Source organism: Amblyomma maculatum, chromosome 8 (genome assembly GCF_055883805.1).
Source record: "Amblyomma maculatum isolate TAMU_Amacu chromosome 8, ASM5588380v1, whole genome shotgun sequence".
NCBI lineage: Eukaryota > Metazoa > Arthropoda > Arachnida > Ixodida > Ixodidae > Amblyomma > Amblyomma maculatum.
The window spans coordinates 65712255-65739580 of NC_139351.1; the positions used below are offsets into that span (position 1 = coordinate 65712255).

Below are 27326 nucleotides of genomic sequence, written 5' to 3' on the forward strand. Positions count from 1 at the left end.
TGAATCTCTAACTTCTATACTTGAAGACGTGTTCGAAAAGCACCGTGAGTTCCGTTGCCCACAAATGTCTTGCTCTACCATGTAAACAGTTGTAGCGGTCGGGTTCGTTTACTCGTGAAATCCGCGGTTTCCTCAGTCTCTGGGGTCGTGACTACATCCAACGTTCAGATGACGCCATTTTGATACCAGGTCACAACGTCGCCTCTTTGGAAAGTTTGAGTCGCGGCATCTTCAACATCTTTGCTGCAGAAGAACAGCTTTAGCAGGTGCAGTGGCTAGATCGCATCAGTGACAGGATAACGCCTTCGACTGCATCGCCGTTCGAAACAGCGTGTGCGTCATACGTTCGCAAAATAACCTGACTCCTCTGTTGATGAATGGAATGAACGCCTCATCCATAGCTACACGAGACAAAGAATCGAAGCTGTTGGCCTGTAGCAGGAGAGACACTTCTGGATCTTCTTAACAGTGCTGGGTGACGGTGTGCTGGACAAGGAATTCATTAACGGTGCGAGTGGCCAACTTGTGAATTGACTGCACTGTTGTTTTAACAATATCTATAAGCGAATTCACTGTCATGAGACATATAAGACAAACTAAGGGAACGATGAGCTGCTGAGTTCAGAGGAAGGATTACTAGGCATCTTTCTGCACGGAGTACCTAAATATGGGTGGCTACCGCATATTGCTGGTGAGACGGTAATGAAACGGTATATTACTTTAGCTAAAGGAAAAAATTGTATCTACCGTATCTTGCGCCAGTTGGACACAAGAAATAGTCCAAGCTTAGATACATTTTGCGCATTTTTATCTTCTCCTATTGATTAACTGACTCATTCTGAGGCTGATCCACTCGAAACAGCCAGGAAGTGAGGCGTTTTAGGGGTGTGGTTGCGATACTTGTATCTCTCGTGCGCATAACGAAAGCGCCTGGTCAGCGATGGAAGACTTCCTCACCTTGGACTTTGACGCGGCAGACTGCTCGTGGAAGTTATGGGAAGACATCGAGCAGGAGACGTGTTATTTCGACGGGCTTCTGGAGCTGGACTTTGTGTCTGACCTCGGCCTCAGCACTTCCTCATCTGACGACGCATCTCTCGGTGAGTGTGCGGTCTGGTTACGGTGTTCAGAAACTTCGCTGATTTCAATGGTACAAAGAAAAGTTCTAATAATTGTATCGTACGGTATGGTATGAGTTGTGGGATTTAACATCCCGAAGCGGCTCGAACTGTGAGGGACTTAGTATAGGAGGATTCCAGGTAAACTTCGACGACCGCCTGGAGATTTTTAGCGTGCACTGACGTCACACAGCACGCAGATGCTTTTTGAGTTTCGCCTCCATCCAAACGTGGCCGCTGCGGTTGGGTTCAAGTTGAAGGTTCACCAGAATTCGTTCTGAAGCGTGAGGTGCTTTTAACACGCACTCATTCTCCAATCAGCTTTGTCTACTTATCTCGCGTAGCTGTTTTCCGTGATCAGGGTACCATACGTGAGCGAAATTTGAGTTTCGATTCGTTCAGTAGACAGCCTGTCAGCTTCAACTGCATTGTCTCCACCTTACAAAATCATTTATTTACAAAGACGTCGGTCAGTTGCTTCTGCTTCTTCCTTTTTTGCCATGGGCAATCATTTTTTTTTTGCCATTCGCATGAGAAAGTTACAATCAAACTCAAGGCCTTCAGACTGCAAGACGGGCAAGTTACTCACACACCACAAAGGCTAGCTGGTTCGAGTGAATTAGAGTGGACCTAGCGAATGTGCGATGCGAACGGAAGGGACCCAATAACGCAATCGTGTTTAACACTTGAAGCAAACATTTAGAAAAGAGGCACAATATGAGAAGGAATTATACCGTTTATGAATGTGCGATATCCCCGCAAAATGTTCAAATCTGGAACTTCTTGAAAACATCGCCTTTTGTTATTTCGGAACGCGAATGATTTCATTATTGCATGTTCTTTGCTGCGTTCGAGCACTCTTTCGTATTCTCCCTCGCGAGTGTTCTTCGCGGTAGCTTTCTTGGTCCCGTGCATAAAATGCATCTGGTGGCCTGTGCCAACGCTACAGACTCCTCGGTGCTTTCATCAGTGGGATCTGCCTCACCTGTAATAAGTAATACAGCTGAATAGGAAAAATTGGCCGGCTGAACCTCGCGATGGGCTAGAGAACAGCAGGATGGTCTGATACAGCCTTACGCTTGCGACGGAGTGCGGACTCGACGGCTCAGGCATTGCACGATGCCTCGCTAGACAGAGGAAGCGACGAGGCACTGTTAAGAGGTTTATATACCTTCTATTAGAAGATGTTATGCGGCGGTGACAGAGCCCGTTTAAACCAGCAACGAGGCGGAGGAGGAGCGCTAGGCATACCTAGCGGTCATGCGATTGCGAGGCTTACGTCACGCGCTGTTCGGTCGATTGCAAGCTGAATAAGCGAGCGCGCGGTGCAGCTGTGGCAAGGAGCAGAAAAAAGTGGCGCATGCGCAATACCCCTATAGCTTGAACAGATGAATGATTATGGGGATGGTAGCAGTAGAGCATGGTCTATAAAAACTAACCGTATGTAATCGCTACTGTTACGTGACCGCTTACAAGCGGTGTAATGAAAATCAGACTGCAGAAAACGTTTTCTTCAGCGACGACCACCCTTGTGCTGTATCTTGTAATTAGGCATTTCTGCAGTTGATTAACACTGATGTTACGCGGATTCGACCGCAGTGTTTTTGCAGCAGTAGCTGCTTGGCTGTCTTGGTTACTGCGACACACCTCTACTTTCATTCTTGTATTAATTAATTTCCGGCCTCGGACATGCTGCTCTCCGACCAAGTCACTGATTCTAGCAGACTACGATAAAAAACAGCAGACTGCAAACTATCGCTTTACTCGAGCAGTTCAATGGCCCAAACTAAAGTGCACATGACAGTAAGGATCATAAACCAGCTGCGTAACAAGAAAATGGCAAGAAGGTACAGGCAGAGAAACCATAAGTAAAAATTACGGAGACGCTCACGCACCGTTGTTATGGGTATGACGCGATAGCGTTTCACACACACAGACGATGTTTCTCACTTTTTCATTTTGTTTTATTTTTCTTGATCGGTAGTGCCTTCCTTTACGCACCATAGCCACAGTTGCTTATGCGCCATAAAACTCCATATGGCTGACTAACAAATTATCATCATACGATTTTTTTTAATCCAACCCCCGATTATTTCCGACACATGGTGCAGGCGCCTCTGACGGGTTTCGACCGAATTAGAAGGAAAAAAAAATCATTTTTTATGAACATGATACGGACTGACAAGTAAGGAATGAAGCACATAAACAGAAACTTCATTATCTCCATACCGGAGCAAATCATTATATACAACCAAGACCTTTGGAGGACACAAGAATTTAGGCAAACGCAACAAAAGGAAAAAAAAATGTTCCTTTGCATCAACTGGCGCTCCTATCAGCAGGTTTAAAATTGCAGGTGATGCAAAGGAAGGGGATAAGGTAGGCTAATATTCGATGGCAGGATAAAAAAGCCCGCCATCCTGTACAACAAAGAAACTGGTGTGCCAGTGCCCCAAGAACTGTGCCTCTCCATCTAGTTCTAATATGCCTGAAATATATGTCCATAAGAGGACGCGCGGGTTCTGCAGCGCTGGATATATTGTTCTGTCGTCTGGGTCTCAGCCATAAAGCAGCAGTGCCACAATGCCAAATAAAGAAATACAACGAGTTGCTCAAATCTACCGTGTTGGTGTCGACACATGCTGGAGGATTTCCGACGCTCATCAGTTACGACATCGATCATTAGGCACGATGCCCCATAAAGCGAGGAGGCGCTGCCGCGTTGGCAGGATGACCCAATGCCTCTTCCACAGCAAGGGAAAATTAGGGGATACAAGTTCCACTGTTAAAGGTATGATGCGATAGCGTTACACACACACACACACACACACACACACACACACACACACACACACACACACACACACACACACACACACACACACACACACACACACACACACACACACACACACACACACACACACACACACACACACACACACACACACACACACACACACACACACACACACACACACACACACACACACACACACACACACACACACACACACACACACACACACACACACACACACACACACACACACACACACACACACACACACACACACACACACACACACACACACACACACACACACACACACACACACACACACACACACACACACACACACACACACACACACACACACACACACACACACACACACACACACACACACACACACACACACACACACACACACACACACACACACACACACACACACACACACACACACACACACACACACACACACACACACACACACACACACACACACACACACACACACACACACACACACACACACACACACACACACACACACACACACACACACACACACACACACACACACACACACACACACACACACACACACACACACACACACACACACACACACACACACACACACACACACACACACACACACACACACACACACACACACACACACACACACACACACACACACACACACACACACACACACACACACACACACACACACACACACACACACACACACACACACACACACACACACACACACACACACACACACACACACACACACACACACACACACACACACACACACACACACACACACACACACACACACACACACACACACACACACACACACACACACACACACACACACACACACACACACACACACACACACACACACACACACACACACACACACACACACACACACACACACACACACACACACACACACACACACACACACACACACACACACACACACACACACACACACACACACACACACACACACACACACACACACACACACACACACACACACACACACACACACACACACACACACACACACACACACACACACACACACACACACACACACACACACACACACACATGCGCATGTTGTCTTAATTAGAACGCGCTTTTTGAGATAATCTGCATGTACGGCCTGCTTCTGTCGCATTGCTTCCGCCTCTCGTGCCCGAAACTCAGCATTTTCGCGCCACCTAACCCTCATCGCCTCTGCAGGCCTAGTCTTCGTCCCCACCTTCTCGGCTTCACACTTACCTGGCCGGCATCGTCGCACCCGTAGAAGGCTGCCGAGCAGGGTCTACGCATTCGTAGAAGACGACTCATACGAATGTCCCGCGCTTCTAGATGGCAGCGCATCCATCGCACAAATCGCACATGTAGTTCAAGGAAAGCGTCCGCTCCGCGTCCATTTATACGAAAACACCGTAGATTTTATACTGGTTGCGCGCCATCTGTTGCGAGAGCGCAGTGCGATCTCGGGTTTCCTATGAGCGCAGCAAGTTAGTGCTAAAATTACATGCAAGCAAAGTGCAAAATTAATGGAAATGTACTTTGTTTATCGCTTAGTTATTAGTTCTATAATGGTTCCTTTCTAATGACACAGCTGATCGTTGTCATACGTTAGTACGGCAAAGGGTAACGAGGCACCTTTACTTCAGTGTAGCAGCGTCGTTCTGCGGTGTATCAGTCCCGTGCTCGTCTCGCAAGCTCAAGGGCCGGAGTTGATTCTTCGTACGTTCGGAGCTTTATTTCTTTCTTTGCTTCCTCGCAAATTTCAGTCTTACAATGAAGAACAATGCCGACACCGGCTGCTCTGCGACACGGGACTTCAAAGAAAATATACTGAAACAGTGTGTCACTATTTAAAAAAACAACAACATAAATTTCTTCTTGCATAGTCATAAAACATACACACTGCGCTATCATCCCAATATAAAAGCGACAACGGAGTTGCTTCGTGACGCGGTAAACCACAGGTTTCAGATACAGGTGCATGCAGTCCAATGTCTGTTCAATGAAACAAATCAGGAATTTCAGAGCTTTAAAAAAGAAGTGAAAATGGCGTACAATCTTCACAGATTATCCGCCAGCGCCCTGCCGGGATGCCATGCTCCAAGCAGTATGCACAGGCCAGAAAACACTCGAACTTAAGCAGCGTCACAATAGCTGCAACAAATACAAACATTTAAAGTACGGGCAATCCGCATATGACGCGTATGTTACTGCGGATTAGCGAGTTTCCTCACTTGGATGCGAAAGTTTATCTATCATGCAAGATCGATCTATCACCTACCACCAAGATCAATAAGCTGTGCATCGAGAAAGCACTGCATGAACACCGCTAGGTTGTTCACGAGAGGTTGCATGAATTGTAGCGGTGTCAGTACCAGGGCAGCCACGTTGCGGTTCTAGACAACTATCGGGATCGTGAAGTTCAAGAGCCGCTCAAATGCTGCCCGTGGTGTGACTACTCTCGACAAGGGCACAGTGAACGCCTGCGTAGCCAAGCGGTGGAGCGTTCGCGCCACTACGCATTTTTTTTTAAATCGATATTTATTGCCTCAGGGCATCAGTAGGTTATGAGATGAAGGATGAATAAATGATTAAACGAATGTAAAAAGGTTGGCCGATTTTATGAAGCCCAGAAGTGAGCGATGATGAGGTCCCTGCGTCCAAGTGACGCATTCTTCTAGTACAAGCTTGTTCATCTCTGGTTGGCCGCAGTGGACACATCTGTCATCCTGTACAACCCCCAGCTTCCAAGGCGATATTTTATTGGAAAGACTCCCCACGCGATGAGCCAGCGGATATATTTTACCGCGTCAGATAGCATGGAACTATCAAGGTGCTGCCATGTTGAACTGGAGAGAACACTTGAGTTAGGGCTAAGTGGGAGCGTGCTCAGCGAGAGTGCCTCGCACAATAGCGGCGTAGTCATGCTTTTCCAATCCTCATCAGGGAAGGCTTCCTCTAACTGAGTGGACATTCGTACGGCTGCAACATCTGCAGCAGGGCCACTGTTGCCGAGGCCACGAGAACGTGTCGGTGACTACCGAGCCTGCACAAAATAAGGGGTCAGCCCACGTTGTCCCTCTGGCCTATGAGGTGATGGGGAAAACTATCAATTGATGGTGAGCGTGTGCGCCCATTATGCGCATAGCAGACACACTAAGAGAAGTTTAACTCCAAAACTGAGAATACATGCTGATATACACGCTGTCCAACAATATATTGTTGGACAGTGAGAGGCTCTTCGGCGCGCGCCGTAACAATATCAAGCAATGATAAACAATCTGCAGGTCTGTCCAGCACAACGACCATTTAACTAATGCCAAGCTAGGAAGCACACAACATGCACACGCTTAAACTTTGAATTACTGTTACTGAAAGTACTTCGCAGCTCCAGTGGCTCACTCCATTCCATTAAGCAAAACAGATATAGAGAGACTGCTTAGAATTTCCAACTTTTCTTTTGTACGAGTTTAATTGGTTTACACCAACGTTTTCAAGAACAAGTGACGCATCCTTTTTCCAGCTGCACAAGTGCATTATCAAAAATTCTGCGCAGTGACGGCTATGAGAACGCAAAAAGCTTTCACCGCTCTCCTTTGCGGCCATTCACGCAGATTAGATACCTTTAGGTTAGCGCTGCCGCTTACCGCGGCCGTCTACCGCTACCGCGCACCATTCCAATGATACCAGTAGGGGGTCCAGAGGCCTTCGCCTTGCTGCGCGTAAAATGTCTTAAGTGCTCCATTGAAATTTTTTGACACTGAAGACCTTATCGCCTGAGAACAAACTCCTCCCAGACTAATTTATTTCATATCATCACTGTGTGGTTCGATGTTTCGAACTTGTGCTGATTTTCGTGCACAACAAACCAAGATAGATAATCTAGCCGAAAGATGGTAAGCTCTTCAATGAAACGCAGCCTTTGAAAAAAACTTTCACATTCCCACACATAAACAGGGAATTATCTCTACCGATATATTTTCGCAGCCGCCGGTGGTCACGTTCGAGTCCGGGTACTCCGATTCAGTAGTCGAGCGCCTTAACCACTGAGCCACCGCGGCGGGGATGCTCTGTCACACTTCTCGAGCGACGCTCCACTTCACTCGCATGTGTACCTGAATATCAAATAAGGCTTATAAAGGATCCCTAACGGGAGGCGCCGCCTCCATAGCTGTGCGCTGCCCAGTCACCTACGCCACAGCGCCGACAGTCCTTCCCACGTGCTGTCGCTATTTGTGCCACGTGAGTCACTCAGTGACTCTTCAGGTACCTCGTGGTGCTCGCCACAGAGGGGTGGATAAGTTCAGCGGTGTCCCAGCAGATATGCGTACCTGCGCGGAAAGGAAGATGAGGGTAGATTCAGCACTGCGCATGCGTGCGCCGCCGCAGAGAGGTGGCCGGTTGTGGAAGAAACTTTAATTGCCAAATATACAAAAGGCGGGAGTGAAGCCCTTGCATGGCACTCGGGTGCTCTCTCACTGTGAAAGACACCCTTACAGTCTAAAAAATATCTTGAGCCGCAATCCTCTTCATGACACTGGGGATTATCCGACGCTGGTCTTGAGTGAAAGTCCTGACCATAAGAGTCTCCCAGTAAGGCTCTGCGACGTCCCGTGATGGGGGATGAGGGAAGGTTGGGCATGTAAGGAGGACATATAGAAAGTCTTCTGGTTTGTCGGAAAGTCTGCATGAGGGATACACGTGGACGGGGTGTCAGGAATGAAGTAGTATGATGTATGAAGTAGTCAGAGTCTATAGCCGCCGCCAGTGCGAGACCTGCGCTATGATGAGAGATGCATTCCCTTCGCTTGCTTTAGTAGTACGAGGTAATATCACCGCAGGAGAGCAGGCACTTCCCGGCCTGTAGAGGGGGCTCCATTCCTCCAGCCCGAAATGTAAGTCCACGGGCTAAGGAATTAACTCTTCTTTGCCAGGGAGGCCGGCATGGGCTGGCGTCCAGGTTAGGCTTATTTGGCGCCGGGGCTGCCAGAAGCGTATTAAACGAGCAGCAGTGTGGCATAAGTAGTAGTCATGGACGTATCTGAGAATGGCAGATTTAAAGTCTGAGATAATTTTGTTTCCAGGTGTAGAGATGAGAGCAAGCGCCATGGCTGCTTCTGCTGCCTCTGTGGTGGAATTGGTAATTATTGAGCGGGGGGTAGCTTTCCTTGATTGTCAGCTACCTCCAAGGCCATGCGGGAACCTGACGTATATTCCGCTGCGTCCACGTAGACCGCCTCGTGCTCCTCGCTATACTGTCTGTGAAGGGACAGGGTCCTGCTATCCTTCGGTGCCCGTCTCGCTCAGGATGCATGCTTTTGGAGATGGGTGGTATGTTGAGGTTAAAGCGGAGGAGACGAGAAATGGACTATCTCGATAGGGTGCGTAGCTGGTGTTCGGAAGTAGTTGCACAACCTGGTGCCGGCTGCAGCGGTTGTAACATTCTGAAGGATAGATGAGTGCGTAACGTTATCGAGTACAGCTTTGGTGTCATAGCTTTGGCATTCGATAATGCAATGTTTCAGCTGTAGGAAGACGTCTTGTGTAGAAAGGCCAGGTCAAACTCCAAACATGCAGGGGGACATGAGATCGTTTCCATCTCAATAATGATAAAGCCTGGTCTGGAGCACATGCTATATGAGTTACCCGACTAAATAAGCAAGGGAGACCGAGAGGAGAGAGAAATAGTCTGCCAGCATTGCATGCACCGGGCATGAAAGTGAGCTGCATAGAACGCCGCTGGTTGTGTTCGATGCAACGCTCTGCCACCCATACCTGGGCTGGATGGAACAGCCCGTTCTAGCTACTATAGCCAAAGCTTTCGCTCCAAATTTTGTTCAGCTGTATTGAACCTCTGTAACTTTTCTCTTTCCTCTTGCTACTCTTTCAAATTTTTGTTCGCACGAGGTAGCGATGGTGGCTCAGTCAGAGCCAGTTAACAGGCCTTGTATTCCGTTCTTCTCTAGTCACAACACTCCAGTCTCGACAACGTGCTTGAATGGCGCAACGTTTTTTCAATATATGTGTACCTCGAAAAACGACTGTATTCCTCGAGATAACACACAAGAAGAATCCAGAAAGCACACGTGTAAATTTCGGTTATCGCCACTAAAACAAATTAATAGCTACAAGTATCTAGGTGTGACTATAACTAACCATCTTTCTTGGCACTTGCGCATTGACAACATATGTTGCTCACCATTCCGTACACTATGTTTTTTAAAACATTAAGTTAGAAAATGTCCCCTAAATGTAAAACTCCTGACATATTTAGCATATGTCTGACCGAACCTGGCATATCCTTCCATAGTACGTGTTCCTTTTACTAAATAAAATAGTAAAATCCTCGAAAAAACTTCAAGGAAAAGCTGTTCGATTCATTTACTCAAAGTATCAAATCCTCCTACTGACCTCATGGCGACCAGCAATACTGACGTACTTGAAGCATGAAGGAGGTGCCGCCTTGATTTCCTGTATTCTATACTTAATTGTAAACTTGCTTTAGACCCTTCCTTATACTTGACTTCGCTAACCATGCGACATACCCGACATGATCACAAACATTCACTGACACCATTATTAGCGAAAACTGACTGTTATAATCTTTTTTGCTGTAGATGATGTTAGATTGGAATCACCTTACAGTTTTCTCAGTGCTTGAGCTCTTTTTCCATATCTGTGCAATTCTCTTTTGTATTGTTATTCCTGAACATTTAATCAGCTGTGACTGTCCTGCTTGGTACATGTTATGGTCTGCTGTCTGCACTAAATAAAAAAAAACATTAAAAAACGTGCTTAGGAAAGAGAGGAAGGCATAGTAGACAAAAAGAATATGAGTATTTAGATCCTTTGAATTGCTCTTAAATTTCTGTTAGGCACCCCCCTTTGAATCCTCCCATTCCTCAAGATGACAAGGAGCGGAGGCAGATGTTTTTTTTTTGTTTCGTTTTTTTTTACATTACAAGGTGAAATCCCTGTCAGTGCGGTCACTGAGTAGTCTTGACAGGAACGATTATACCCGATTCAGCAAATGTGGTGGACAATTATTGCCGGCAAATATTGCCGACAGCTTGTTTAACAGACTGTAGAGAGATTTAGCTTACCGTGATCTGCCACCAAGACCCTCTACCGTGCGTGGGCGGGGCGCACAAGCTGATTGGTTCCGACGCGGCAGGCCCATGTGCCGACATTCGGTATGTGGCGCTATCTATCGGTGTCAAAGGGATCTGGGCATGCGCAGTAGAACGCGTTGGCGGATAATGATAGCGGATCGCGGTAAGCTAAAACTCTCTTATGACTGCTCATACCCTGCACCGGTTGCTCAGCTGGTGCAGGTGGCGATCATAAATGGCGTATGGGTGAGACAACTTGATGCCGCGCCGCTGGGAATCTTTTGCCCGCCTCGAATTAACACACTCTATTGGTAAACACATTCTATTTGCTCCAAGTTGTCGATTTAAGTCGCGACGGGGTCTTATCTGGTGACTTCAAATGATGCACAGACTAATCGTAACCGGTGTTGGGTGTGCATGTAGTCTCCTCGAACAATAAGAAAATTTTCTCCTTCAATTATCAAAGTTTACTCTCCTTGTAACCGGGGACTACCTGAATGGCCACACAGCTGCTAGTACCTAGAAGAAATGTTCGTCCAAGAACACTACCCTTCGTCTCTATAACACTGTCTGTCGAAACGCAGGTCTGTCTCCTCTGCTGGAAGTGCCCACCGTGCCCACGAGCGACTGCTGCGAGCAGCTGTTGCAGGCAGCCCCACCCGACAGCTGTGCAGACGTTGATACACAGGAGGGAGTGGTGCACTCGGTCACAGTCTGCAACGAGCCACCCTCGCCGTCAGCAGCCAGAAGCCAAGCAAAAGCCACGTCGCGCAATGCTGCTCGGGAACGCAGCCGCGTAAGGAGCCTTCGCAGCGCGTTCCAAGCGCTACAGAGCTCGCTGCCCTCAGTGCCTCCAGACACAAAGCTATCTAAGCTGGACATCTTGGTACTGGCTTCGAACTACATAGCCCACCTGGGAGCGCTGCTGTCGGACGACGAGCAGCACCAGCCCGGCGAGGACGGGGGCACGGTGGGTAGCTTGGTTGTATATCTTTCTCTCTGAACACACACACACACACACACACACACACACACACACACACACACACACACACACACACACACACACACACACACACACACACACACACACACACACACACACACACACACACACACACACACACACACACACACACACACACACACACACACACACACACACACACACACACACACACACACACACACACACACACACACACACACACGCACACGCACACGCACACGCACACGCACGCGCACGCACACGCGCGCACACACACACACACACACACACACACACACACACACACACACACACACACACACACACACACACACACACACACACACACACACACACACACACACACACACACACACACACACACACACACACACCACACACACACACACACACACACACACACACACACACACACACACACACACACACACACACACACACACACACACACACACACACACACACACACTAAAACGCTGGTCGTAACTTACCTCCATCTGAAACATTCGCACAATTGTGCACTCGCATTCGTTCCCGCATTGAACCCCGTCATTGGATGCAGCCCAAACACATGAAGTCAGTGCAAGTCTGTTCAGAAAGATAGACTATTTCTCATCAGTGACTACCAGAAATTATTTGCAATGCTGTAGTTATGATCACGGGACTTGGCCGCCATCTTGAATCTGAGAGCGACAGAGAAACGGACGAAAAACCGACAAATGTAAGTAGCAAGAGCTAACGCTCTTAAAAATAGACGCGACTGTACGCGAAGCTGTGTTACTTTCGCGTGGGGATTTGTCTAGACGAGAAAATGAGGAGCGCTTGTAAGAAAGACGATTTCGTCTATCCATGTCACTGCGTTCATCACACTATCTCCGCACATGCATTTGCAGTCACGCTCAAACTCATCGATGTAAATATGCCCCTTACGAAATTCTTGAAAATCGTGTTAATGTTTGCTCAGTAGTGCTCATCGTATGATTTACTTGGGCGTGTGGTGTAGTCTGGCAGTCAAGAGCGCAGTCGATATCTTATCAACAGTACGCTTAGCGTTCTTCCACAGTATAATGGTGAGGTCCAGTAGCTTAGCAGTCGTCTGTAGAAGTCTCCACTGGCCTATCCAGCTTTCTTTTTATTACTTGCTTTTAAAATTGCATAACTTTCTATGCAAGACCATTTATTTGTACGTGGTAAGTGCAGGCTTCGAGGATGTCTCTGAATTCATAACTGGCCGCAGCGAGCACAGCCTGGGCCAAAATGTTTTCAGATCACATGAATCGCTTTGAAGAGTGTCTAAACTCAGAAAGGCCTCAGGGGTTCTCTAAGCGCCCACTAGTATTGACAAGGAATCTGAGACCCCTTCACAAGCGTTTAGGGACTACATGATTTTGATGCAGCAGGCAACCGTTTATTCTAGTGTATGGTGCTTGCAACATTTTTTTTTATAGTATATAATTTCCAAAATTTTACTGCGATTTTTAGTATGAGTCAATAACTTGTTTTCTGATACTCGCGACGGAGAGAAATAAAAAAAAAACTAGATGACATTACACGGTTTTTTGCACTAGAATAGACAGCAGTGGATTTGACGGACACGAAGATCTACTGTTTGCGCTGTGCCATGAGCTGACTAGAACTATCGCACGATAGTATTAAAAAGATTGGAGGCAGCACTTGTCGTCTGCCATGTAGAGTAGTTGTTTTATATTTGTCACTTTTTGTTTTGTTCAATTGCGGTAGAAATTTATTGTATATTTTCCTCGCTTCGTATACTTTCTGCTTAAAGGTAAACTAAAATGCAATATTTTATAAAACTTTGAATTATGTCACTTTTTTTTTTTTCAAAAATCTAATTACGCTTATTCACTTTTACAAAGTCCCCGTCGCACTAGCGCGTCGAGACTTTATAAACACTATCTTTGTTATCAATGCCCACTGTACTAAGCATATTGGTTTCTTGAATATTACGCACGTTGGAAGTGTGCCCTCTTCGTTTCGCAGTGAGCTGTTTTGCGTGTCAGGGACCGTCGAACACACTGGGAAAAGGGCGATTATCACTTGTTTTAGCACTGTGTCATAAACTGGGCAAGAAAGTACCCTTGAAAATGATTTCTGCCCTTTGTACCAAACGATGTGTAAAGCAGGCCACCAACCGCTCTCTCTCTCTCTCTCTCTCTCTCTCTCTCTCTCTCTCTCTCTCTCTCTCTCTCTCTCTCTCTCTCTCTTTATTTTCGTCGCCGCTTGTGCTCTAAACTCTAGAGAGCGCTATTCAGTGGAACTAGACTTAAGCAGTTCCTCTAATCCTATACCTCTGGAAAGTCTCAGGAGGCGGTCTTCGGAACTTTGAGTGTCTGAAAGACACCACTGTAGTTCATAAAAGCCGACCTTGTGGTATCAGGTCCGGACTAGCACCACTACGCAAGCCACTGTACACATTTACCAGGTACAAATCAATGGCTTTACTCAGAGCGATTGGTTGCATACGCATGGTGATTTATTGATAGCGGTCATTTAGCGCAAGGGCATGTCCTCATTTCTTTACAAAAATTCGTGTCGCGGTGCATGGCGGATCAATTAGCAACAGCATGCACCCGTTCCTATGGTTGATATTGTCCACTTTGTTCCAGTTTGTCCCACACGTAGAATAGGATATGCAAGTAGCATGCAAAAATTAAAGAAAGGAAGCGATGTGGTGTAATTCGTACAGTCACTATAAGCTAAAGCTCTATGCAGATGGCTTGAGAACCGCACTTATCCGGGCCCTAATTCGTTGCTAACACGCACTACTGAAAATGGCAGCATTGAGTGCTTGCAAGTCTAGCCCTGCTTGTGATGTGAAAAAAAAAAAAAAAAAACAAGCGCACCCGGGTCATATGCTTGTGACGAGCAACTTGCGAGAGGCGGCAATTATTTGTGTTATTTATCGTGGCGGGGTAGACACGTCATACATTGGTGAACAAGTGCTTACATAGTTTCAATTGTACTCTTAGGCAAGAGGTTGTAAAAATTCACTACGAAAAGTTTAGCAGCCTATCGTATCCTTATAAATGCATCAAGCTACCATTAATTAAGGCTGGCATAGTCTAATAGCTAGGTCAGGTTAATTTACCTTCCTAATATGATATAGATACGCTATAAGACGCACTGCTTAGGTGACGCATTTGTGCCTTTAACAATTTACAGAGCACTCCGGACGACTCTCCGGGGAGGGACCTTGACTCCACCAACAGCAGAAGCTACCTCCATCCCGTCAAGGTAAGCGCGCCGAATTGATGACTGCAGATCTGCAGTTTCATATTCACTTGATTAAAACGTGTACACCGACACAGGTGAGGCAGATGTAGTGCTGGTATCTGTAGATGTCCAACTATGGACTTTGAAATAGTGGTTGGTTTTCTCATAACGAACATTGACAAAAGCAAAGGCAAGCGTACTTTTCGAGGGTATCAGGGCATGATAGGTTTCATGCACTCCCGTACAGCGTTTTCTTTCTAGGCTCTTGCGCTACTCTTCTGCACCATCAGGAAGTTTTACCATATATTGAGTACCGTCTACCATCAATCGCGGTCAGCAGCCGCACTCTCAATCTGGTTCCACATATATTCCGGTATTAGGTGCGACTTTTAAAAAGTTTTCACTTATAAGCTGAACTTTTTTAAATGTTCCACTTATAACTGGAACCTACGTGGAACCAGATTAAAAGTGTTCTCACGTGCAGGTAGCGCCAGGTGCATCTACTCGGCCAGTGTATGCAACGTCCCCTCGCTCGCTGCCTACCGGCGGCCACGATAAGCGGCTATACGCAATGCTGAAGATTTTCATTTGCTGCCGGCGGCCTAGTTGCATTAGCGCTTCACCATCAGTGAGACCAGTGCGGATCAATTTGCGGAGTTCGCTATCTCGTTACACCCTTTCGCGATAACGGTGAGCGTTAATGGAGACACCACCTACTGCCCCCACATTCTGCATTAAACGCGAGGTCGCGTACACCGTCATTGTTTTTCGCTACAAACAGCGAACGGCGTTTCGATTCTGCGAGACACGCAAGCATGTTTCGATCTCCGGGCTGGCGCGTGGCTGCAATCGACGGAAAGCGGACGCCGCGCGCGTGCGCGCTGATCGTGAAGGAGCGCACAGAACGCGAATTCCCGTGCAGTAATGGGCTTTGCGAGCTAAACATTTTGTAATGATTTATTACGCGATTTATTTTTCACGCTCAAATCAGAGACAGCTTCCGTCGATGAGGTCACGATTGATAGATATAGAACGAGCGATGTCACTCACTCGCTAAATTATCGGAGGCACATGAAACAAACTAAACAGCGTAATCCAAGGTAGAACGAGATAAAGAAGGTGGCAATGTGGCTACACAGTGTGAAAGAGCACTGAACAAGGGCGGAAAGGGAGCCTCAGTTTGCAAGCCGAGCCAACGTTTCGATAAGTGGACTTGTCTTCGAAGACAATATCACTTGTCGAAGACAAGACAAGACAAGTCGAAGACAAGACGAAGACAAGTCCACTTGTCGAAATGTTGGCTCGACCATGTGAACACAGGCTCCCCTTCTGCTCGTGCTCTGTGCTCTTTCGTAGTAGCGTAGTAGTGATACTACGGCTACTAATAATAATACACCAGGAATGAAAAGGTGCGTAACTGTCTTAATAATGGTGAACACTTGAGTCATGCTTTGAGAGGATGAAATGAGAGAGAGAGACAGTAATATATGGCGCTGTGGAGGGCTTGCGATTAATTTCGCCCACAGGGGTTTGTTTCCTTAACTTGCAGTGACATCGCACTGCGGCGTCTTTTGCGTTTTGCCGCCGCTTCAACGCGGTCACCTCAGTGGAAATTTGAACCGGCGTCTTTAGATTCAAGCTAGAATTGTAATATTGTATCACGATATTACCGATTAAAATTTGTGTCCCCAAAGAATGTAACCACTTGAGCAATATAGGGATGGAAATGAGGGCAAGTTAATGTAAGATGGGCAAAACACTGTGGGATTGATTCATCGTTTTCGACTCTAGTGCTAGTGCTAGTGTGAAGCTGGTGTAAATATGCTTGCAAATCAGTCGCGCTATTGCAGAAAAAGAAGATAAAAATAAAGCATTTTGACGTCGTTTCAAGATCGTTCATTGTTGTGATAACATTATCCGGATCCTAATTACGCCCTCAAGTGTAATTAAATACACTGCCCCGTTGAATACAGGATCAATTCGCAATTTCCGTGCCGAGAAACTGTTATTGCGGGAGAAAGAAAGTAGCCGAAGAATAAGAAAAGGCGGTATTTGGATCCATAAAGAAAGCATTCCAGAGCGCGTAGCTTTTCTCTTCGAGCCATAGACGCTTCCGTATTAGTCAAGCGGCGTACCGGTCAGGAACAAATTTTATCATACCTTTGATCCTGAAACTACTACTATCACGCGTGCTCATCGCATTTCTCGTAACTCTCACCCTAACGCCGTCTATCCAATGAAAGCCCACACCGATACTTATTATCAGTCTTTTTTCTTGAAAACAGCTCGAGACTGGAATGGCCTTCCATCTTAAGTGGCAACCATCACCAACTTCAGCCAATACAAAACCGCCATCGAAGATATTTTGTATTCATGTTAAATTTCACAGCTCACTCCTCGTGTAATGTCCCCGGATTTTTGAGGAATAAATAAATAAATAAAATAAACATCTGTTTACACTGTGGTCCTAGGCTTCGGCATAAGAAATATATGAGCTGTTCTGACTAGGTTTTACTTTCTTGAAAAAATTTTTCGCCTCGCATGAGAGAAAGATTTTTTTAAAAATAAAGCTATAAAGACTGGAATTCACTATTTGAGTAGGAAGACATATCTATTTGGTATTACCTTCAGCGGTGACAATACCTTCCATCAACCTTGCATCACAGCCTCTGACCGACGCGCGAAGACTCGTCAGCAGCTGTTTCGCCTAACCCCCCCCCCCCCCCACACACACACACACACACAACCTTTTGTTCAACATGAACCTCAATAGACTTCTGGCTTCAGCTCAACTTGAATGAACATATGAAAGGTAACGATTTAACGTACGACGGTGAGGTTGCCAGTACAGTCCTCCCCCCCCCCCCCCCCCCCCCCCCCCCCCGCTAGAATCATTAACAGTTACTCTCTCCCACCTCATATTCTGATGCCGACAATTCTTTCCGCACCGGTAACGCGAAAGAATTCAAGCTAGTTTACGGACTTGGATGGAAACCGAGCTGTAGTTGGGAAATAATGCCTTTTGGATTTTCGTTTGAGTACCCGCGCCAATCTTGAGAGAAGTTCATTTTAGTAGCGCTTTATTCAAAATACATTCTCAAATCTAGGTGTTCTCACGAAAGTATAAAAATGCCTGTTATGTCGACTGTTTCTTCTATATTGCATTTTTGCATGTCCTTTTATCTGCATTTGCAAACGCGCGAAGATGCTTCCATGAAACTTGCTTATTTAAATGCACAAGTGGAGGAATACAGATGTAAAGTATAGTTGTAAATAGTAATACTACGGTGAAAACCAGGGAGTCAGCAGTTTGAAGCAGCGGTAGGCGGTATAGTTTGGAGTGACCAACCACGGCCGTGGACCAACCAAATTTGGAGGCTGTTCAAAACATCCATTTTGATATAGCGTTCTTAGAAAGGTGACTACTTGGGAGGCACCGGTGGGTACTTTAGATTATGCGTAAAGGATAAAAAATATTGGTCTTTCTTGAAGGCAAAAAAAAAAAAAAAAAGCCTAGCATTATAATACCAGGATCCGACGATGATGTAATACCAGTTGACTTTATACTGCCTAAAAAAAGTAACAACTCAGAAGTCGATACTCCCTCAACACTTGTCTCACATAAACGGGCCACTGAGGCCACTTTACGTGCATCGCAAGCACTAGCCTCGAGAAAAGAAAAAGCTGTTGAACAGCCCGAGGCCACATTACGGTGATGATGATGATGATAGGGGTGGCGACCTCCAAAGACGCGTTGCCGTGCGGACGGACCCCACGAAAACACATCGAACCGGCGAAAAGTGGGACGGACGTCAATATGTAATCTTCGCGAGGCGCCGGTCCAGTGTGCACTCAGTGTCTGCAGGAACCAAAACAACTTCCGACAGCAGAATGATCGCAGATGTGTACTTACACGCGAGTAGCGAATTTTCTTTTCACAGCGCGTTTCTAGACGACATATAGCGGCGTCCTGTGCTGCACACTTCTCTCTTTTTTACAACCATCTAAATCCTTTATTAGTTTTCTGTGGTGTCGTTTCAAGTTGTCATCGGAGATTCTTTCTGATATTCCATAAACGAGACACCGCGACAAGTATTCCGCTTGCCGTCACTTTGTACTAACTCTGCTTTCGCGCGCATGCGCGTAGCGGGAACTGAGCTGCCGCCTATCCGCGTAATCATAAAACTGTTATGATGAGTACCTGCTGAATGTAACTAAGGTAAAAAAAAATAGCGTGAGGCATTTTACAAAACACAGAAGAGGCAGCTTGCAGCAAAATGCTATACACGATTAACGCATACAAAGACATCACCTCGCCGCACACCGTACTGTATACAAAGGTTGCAATATAAAAGCAGCTGACGAAGACGCGTTAACCGTGTTGCTGGAAGAGATTCAAACGGGTCGACTCATCTGCAGTGAACATGACCTATAAGCGATCTCAGTACAGGGCCCCTCGTGATTGTTCAAGAGTTCCAGTTTTCAGAGAGGTGGATATGTTTTGAAATGGATGATTGTTCATGAAATTTACGGGCGACAGTGTGGGCTATGGAGGACGCTTTGGAAAACGGCTGTGGAGTAATTTCGGCTACGCGAGAATTTGTAGCTGCGATGAAAAGCGTAGGAGCGGGCTCAATGTAGGAAGATATTGCTCCTAAAGATACGCCGTCCAACCAGGATTGAACCCCTGAACTCTTGCTCACCAGCCCGAAGCCTATGCCGTAGGCCCGAAACCACTTAGAATGAGAGCGCTTAGGAAGTGGGAGGTATTTTTGTGGGCAGCGACACGCGGAACCGTGTAGAGCACGTGATTACAATATTTGTCCACAAATGAGCAAATTAGCCTCCAACTGAACACTTGAACGGCAATTCAGTGTGCTTCGCAATGCGAATGCTTATTTTGAGAGAGGTGCGTACGAGATGCTAGTACATGAACTTAGTGCAGATAGCGTTTTTCGCCATTGAACTTGTTTCAAATTCGGTCTTGAAACATAAAGGAAAGTTTGGCAGATCGGTTTCACGAGTGATTCACCGCAAGTTGTATTACAATCTGTAAACAACTAATTTTGAGCAACGTGTTGAAACTATACGAGAGTGCGTAGAGGTGTATAGCTGTGTAGTATTAAAAATATTACCCGACGATTGCTTATGAAGATATAATGGTTGGTTGGTTTTCGGGGTTTACCGTCCCAAAGCAACTCAGGCTATGAGAGACGCCGTAGTGGAGGGCTCCGGAAATTTCGACCACCTGGGGCTCTTGAGCAAAGTAGAGTTCTGGGCTAGTTGGTAATACATGATAAGTGGGAGGCTTAGCGCGGAACAGACAAAGACAAGAGAGGCACACAGGACGAGCGCTCGTCCTGTGTGCCTCTCTTGTCCTTGTCTGTTCCGCGCTAAGCCTCCCACTTATCATCTGGGGTTCTTTAACGTGCACTGACATTGCACAGCACACGGGCGCCTGGCTTTTCGCCTCCTTCGTAAAGCGGCCGCCGAGGCCGGGATTCGATCCAGCAACCTTGGGAACAGTATTCGAGCGCCGTAACCACTGCGCCACCGCTAAATTAGCGAAAATCATTACTGAATACTTGCTGATTTAAAATCTACTGAAAGAATAAGCAAACAGGACAATTTGGTTACCCATCCTTGCGTGTCCGTTTCTTGATGTCAACTGAGTACATGTAAGATGTTCAAATTCACAGCACTCTAAGAAACCTGCTCGTAGAACTTTTGGTGCCTTCTGCGAGGGTAAATGACTTGGTAACTTGGCTTGAGCATCGAATACGGTTTCACGCAACATAATTAGTCATCAGATTTCACCACCACTTCTAATTTGGTTTATAATACTGATCGTTTCATTTACACTGTTCTGCACCGCCCTGAAGAGATTTCAGTGAAAAATACACGAAGCTCTCACACATGGTTTACAAGCATGTTCACAGCTTTCATGCCATTACTGTGTACTCGGTTGTATATGGATAAAGATACCAGAGCACATAATTCCTATCAGATAAAGCCCAGCAACTCGACAGATTCTTTATTGAAATTACAGATAGCATATTAGCATATGTATGTATGTATGTATGTATGTATGTATGTATGTATGTATGTATGTATGTACGTACGTATGTATGTATGTATGTATGTATGTATGTATGTATGTATGTATGTATGTATGTATGTATGTATGTATGTATGTATGTATGTATGTATGTATGTATGCATGCATGCATGCATGCATGCATGCATGCATGCATGTATGTATGTATGTATGTATGTATGTATGTATGTATGTATGTATGTATGTATGTATGTATGTATGTATGTATGTATGTATGTATGTATGTATGTATGTATGTATGTATGTATGTATGTATGTATGCATGCATGCATGCATGCATGTATGTATGTATGTATGTATGTATGTATGTATGCATGCATGCATGCATGCATGCATGCATGTATGTATGTATGTATGTATGTATGTATGTATGTATGTATGTATGTATGTATGTATGTATGTATGTATGTATGTATGTATGTATGTATGTATGTATGTATGTATGTATGTATGTATGTATGCATGTTAGTATGTATGTATGTATAACTTTATTAGGAGCCAGCAAACGACGGGTTAAAGCGTCGTGACGCTGTCCAAGAATCGCAACAATGGTAGTCTCCTGCAGCACTATTTTATCATGAGGATTACACCCGAGAGCAAGTGGTTCTGATATCCAGTCGGTCGAAATTACTGCGCAGCCATCCACTACGACTCCTTTTTCTCTCTTTCCACTTTCTCTCCCACCTACTTCTCTCCCTCTACGGCGCGGCACAACTACGGCGCGGCTCAAGTGCCCACAGAACAAGTGTGTGCACCGCCGGGGTGGTGCAGTAGGTAGAACGCCCGACTACTGTCCGGAGTGCCCGGGTTCGAACCCGACCTCGGCGGCTGCGTTTTGATGGAGGCGAAACGAAGTGACGTCCGTGTGCTGTGCGATGTCAGCGCACGTTAAAGATCCCCAGGTGGTCGAAATTACTCCGTAGCCCTCCACTACGGCTCCTCTTTCTCTCTTTCCACTTTCACTCCAATCTTCCTCCCTTCCCTTACGGCGCGGTTCAGGTGTCCACAGAAAGCAAGTGAGACAGTTACCGCGCCTTTCCTTTCTTGTGAACCAATTATTATTATTATTATTATTTCGACTCCACGATTGCCCGGCGAAATTACTCCCTTAAATAGATCGTCAAGCTAAAATTAAAGAAAGGAGAGCCGACGTTTGGTAGAAATTAAAAAAGATTTTGTGTAGCAAGACTTCTGCGTCGCCATGTGTCGAATAGCAGGCAGTGTAACCGAAACAGCGAGGCGGCTGTTCATTGCCAAGCGCCCTTTGCGTTTCCTAAACCGTTGCCCAGACCCCTATCGACTCGTGGCGGACAAAAGCATTTCTTGACGTGACCAGAGTGGGCGTCTCCCCATGCGCGAAGCCATCTTCTAGGTCGCCGGCCTCGAGGACGCTCGACTAAGTTTTCTCCTACTAAAAGCATGCAGCACGCTGGAGGTTATTGCAGACGTCTTCTGTTTCGGGACATCCATGATTCGCCTGTTCACGCTCACGTCAGGCGTTGAGAGGGTAGAAAGCGAGCTGTTTTTTCCTTCTTTGCTTGTTATGATTAACTGACGTTTCGTTAGTTTTCTGAGGCCGATAAAACTTTATTCACAATAAGTGTGGAGAAATCGGGGGAAGTCAGCTAGCGTACCGAAGGCCGTGCAGAGCTTTGGCGACGCCGGCCCATTCGATGGCCTTGAACTGAATATAAGGGTCATCGCTGGACCTTAGCTTGTCCCAAGCTTCTTGAGATAAGCTAAGGTCCAGCGATGACCCTAACTTTAGAGGGATCAGGAAAGAGTTCTGAGCGAGGCTTATGGGTTTTGCACGCCCAGATAATATGATCGAAGTTGTCTTTCCCACGTAAAAGCGACAGAAGGAATTCATAGCGTTATTTAAAATTTTAAGATGTAGTTTGGGTTGGGGACGGTCCCTGTCTGTAGCTTTCTCCGTATAACTTAGTGTCGTCTGGTCAGTGTTTTACGGGGTGGTAGGAGTGTTCTTCTTGTTGCTTTGTAATGTGCGGTGAGTTTGTGGTATGATACGACTGACTCACCGAAGCGCCCCGGTTCCTGATTTTGCGCCATCGCTCGGCCGGCTAATTATCGAGCGTATTGGTGGGCAGCCTCATTTCCCGGATTCCCAGCATGAGCTGAGGTCTATATTAGTTCGATATCTCTCAAGAGAGGAGATTCTCTTAATTCAGTGAGCATTTGTGAAACTGCTAACTACAGTGGCACAAACACTACGGCGTTCTGGCATCAAGAGCGAGTTCGCAGGTACGAATGCGGTTGCAGTGTACCTGTCTTCCGATGGAAGTCCACCCATAACTGAGGATGAGCGGTTAAATTGCTCGGCTCTCCCACGCCGGAACAATGTCCACGGCAGTTTCATCCCTATGGTGGCAGAACGCAAAACACTCCCATGTAATGTGCCGTGTCATTGACGTCGAAGGATTCGTGGTGGTTGAATTTTTTCCCGAGCCCGCTAACACCTCACAAAAATTGTGTTGCCTTTTGGAATGTAAAAATGCGCATTATTATCATTACCGTGTGCATACCCGTTGATAACACTCGCTGCTCAGACGCAGGCCATCAGAATAGGAAGTCGAACAATTTCCGCTTACTTATGTTCATTATTGTTTTGTACGTTGTATGTAATTTTAAAGCATTTTATACTACTTGATAGTGCATTCAATGCACTACGCAAATTCTGAACAGGTAACATATTGTTGAAATAAGCCGGTGTTGCATTCCAGTGTGGGTGACCAAATTTGGTCGTGGTTTAAACTCGGCTAAGCCGGTAAATTCACGTGCAGGAGTGAAGGTCAAAGGTCAAGCGTCAACGGTCAAGGGTGATTTTCACCATTTTGGGCAGTATCAACCTGAGTGGCCCTTGGAGGGCAGGGAGTTAGCTATGCAATACATGACTTGGCTGCTATACTCAAGGACACTCACAAGGTCACGTGTCAGGCGCGATTTGTGAAAGGGTTTTACCGTGTAATGCAGTGGTTTCACAGTAAAACGATGGCGGAATGGCCTTTAGCTAGTGCTGAGACTTTCGAGCACGTGGCTGAAAACTGCCATGGACGACGCCATACCGCGCCAAAGTTCAAAAAAGCACTGTCAAAGCTAGGCATCGCTTTCTCACTCAAAGGCGACAATGTCGTCTTGAACAGAGCATAGTATTTACAATACTGCATGTATTTATTCACGCAGAAGTCGGACAGCACGCAGAGACGCGTGCGCTCCGGGCCGTTGGTCGATCGAAAACCATGCGGATTGCAGCGGAAAGGGCAAAGGCGAAAACAGCTGCGCTTCTAGGAAGAAGCAATATGCGCAGTTTGCTGCGACGAGTAATTCGGTGGAGCCACGCGAAAATCCCTATCCATTATATTTGCGGAGAACGGTGTCTGGTTATGTCAACGCTTGATCTGTTTGCTTTCAGCAATAAACCAACAGGCCCTCATATATTCATAAGGACGATTGACTGCACGGTGAAGCCAATCAATTTATAGGAAATGCAAGTCAAATGAAACTGAAAGGAAACAAGCAGCACGATCTTGAGAGGAGGAGCAAAAGTACAAAAAAGAAATAGATGAAAAAAGAAAAAAGATGACCCTGTGCTTTGCTCTTAAGATGAAGTCACGCCAGTTTCTGTATAGTGACCCGACGCGTGTACTCTATAAGCTAAATGCATAATAATAAGGAACTGTCTCGCTGCCCTGCGGTTTCATATGCTTTGGCCATCACTGAAGAAAGCCACGTCATCTCAAAAGAAGGGCAAAAGTAGCAGAAAATTTTTGTATTTAAAGCAAATGGCAAAGTAAGCCAGACTTCAGTGACAACTTTAACTGAAGACAGTGCAATTAAGTTTAACCACATTCCTGTCTCCGCGCCCATTACGATAACGTGCTTTGGCTCTCAGCCAAATGCCGTTAAAATCTCGTCGTTAAAAAAAAACGGAGAAATACAAGTACGGTGGGGCGAAATAAAAATATCTGATCACGTGAAAAACGCACAAAAAACAATTCGATCAATCAGGACTCATTAGGAGAGAGCGCGACAGCATTCGAGCTGTCTGCTCCAATTACATAATGTATTTTGGTGATATTTTTGCTGCTGCATTGGTCAAACGCGAGGTTGTTTCTCGGGTGTTCCATGGAAAATACTTTTGAATTTGGCTCCTATGACTAGCGCGCTGTAATTGGTACTTTTTGTTCACGTGACCTTTGTGACGCAATCACCGTTTCGAACAATCAGGGAGTTTTGTCCCTCATGGCAGCGGAAGTTTTGTGTGCAGGGAAGATAGGATCCTACTTTTTCAAGTGCGGCCAAGGAGACAATTTTTTAGTAATATACTTCAGCAGGTTGTGGTCTGTACTTTATGCTTTGTGGTCAAATGAGTTCTTTGGCGTCATCAATCAACCAGTTAAAAATTTATTCTCTGAGTTCGATGACGAGAACCCAATGTTATCGTATTTACAAATAAGGAAATATACAGTTTGGCTACCACGAAGCCAAAGCGCCAGAAACGCCCTGGACAAAAAAAAAAAAAAAAAATAGTTGTGATGTAGCTCTGGTGAACCCTAGTTGAATTGCCAAAGCAACGGCGGAAGCTTCTTTTGCCTGCTACATTATTCCCCTATGTGCATGCATGCGTGTCGTATACGGGTAACGAGAATGCAAACGGTTCTGGCAGGCTGATTCTGATATCACCCTCCCGTATGAAAGGAGCGACCCGAGTTGTCAGCTCCTGCCCGTGGCATAGGGGTAACGTGAATTCAGACGTCATGGCAGGCTGATTTGTTTTTTTGAGGGACCACGGACACGTACACGAACACTGCACACAGCGACGAGCGGTTAGACCTGGCGTAGTATTGATTTCGCGATAATAAGTTTGGCGATGGACAGGCAGTGACTACAGCTGAAGTATATGAACGAAACCTAAGTAGACACCGACAACCTACCATTGCGACCGAAATAAATGACCGATTTAGCGTGGTTTGAACAAATGTGAATCCGGTGGGGTAGTAGCCCGGTTTTCACTTCAGTTTCGGCTTCGGTTTGCACATAGTCCTTAGCATACAGTTAGTTGTAACCCACCACATTGTGTAAATGACCACCTGACAGGATTAGGCTCTGAGAACCTGCCTGCATGGTCTAAGAATAGCATCTGATTCAGTTTTACCTTTGTAAGTTCGGGCAGTTAATGAGTGGGTTAGTACGTATCCTAGGTGTATGTCTTCGGAATGCGAATGCAAGCACGGGAATACGTACTTAGGAACTTTTTTCTTGCTACGCAGAAATGGCCCATGCGCTCCCGCCTGTACGCCGGCACCAAGCCGTATGCTGACGACAGGCCCAGGAGACACGCCAACGATCTTCTGCAGACAAAGAAGCCTCCAAGAAACACGTGGAAACGACTGGAATCCGGCAGCCGGACGCAGTCGGGTTACGACGAATAGACTCACGGCGATGGCCGGTGGTGTTGAGTGCGTGCAGTTGAAACAATGAATCTGAGAGTGAGATTCTTGCGTGCGCTTCGCAAATTGTATAGCTCCTCCACATGCTTATTGAACAATGTTTATACCACACGTTTCACCTCGTTTCATTTTTGTTCCGAACTTGTAGCGTTGGGGAAAAAATTACGAAGGACTTTAGCGACTAAAGTAGTGAAAGGCGAAAGCCTGAGAAGTTTCATCTTGTCTAGCGTTCCTGCCATCTGCAATCCCACACTTGAATGCACAATGAACGCCACGCGACAGGAGCGGTGGCGTACCACCCAAACGTGCGCATGTCGAAAGTTTGACGGATACTGCGCCTTCTTCCAGAAGTCTAACCTTGTCTAATGCTCCTGCCATCTGCAATCCCACACTTGAATGCGCGC

At 46.2% G+C, this 27326-nt stretch overlaps 1 protein-coding gene across 1 annotated transcript; it reads left to right on the top strand.

The window, feature by feature from the left end:
• The first annotated feature begins 17 nt into the window (after nt 1–17).
• Nucleotides 18–27012, top strand: LOC146181332 (uncharacterized). The gene is made up of 4 exons (XM_084577877.1): nt 18–1100; nt 11678–12063; nt 15286–15357; nt 26743–27012. The coding sequence occupies exons 1-4, from the start codon at nt 941–943 to the stop codon at nt 26902–26904; spliced, it is 780 nt and encodes a 259-aa protein (XP_084434003.1). The 5' UTR covers nt 18–940; the 3' UTR covers nt 26905–27012.
• Nucleotides 27013–27326: the final 314 nt, after the last annotated feature.

Coding starts and splice junctions, on each gene's coding strand:
- LOC146181332 (XM_084577877.1), top strand. CDS start 941: ATGGAAGACTTCCTCACCTTGGACTTTGACGCGGCAGACTGCTCGTGG. Junction 12,064..15,285: donor CCGGCGAGGACGGGGGCACG/GTGGGTAGCTTG, acceptor AACAATTTACAG/AGCACTCCGGACGACTCTCC. Junction 15,358..26,742: donor GCTACCTCCATCCCGTCAAG/GTAAGCGCGCCG, acceptor CTTGCTACGCAG/AAATGGCCCATGCGCTCCCG.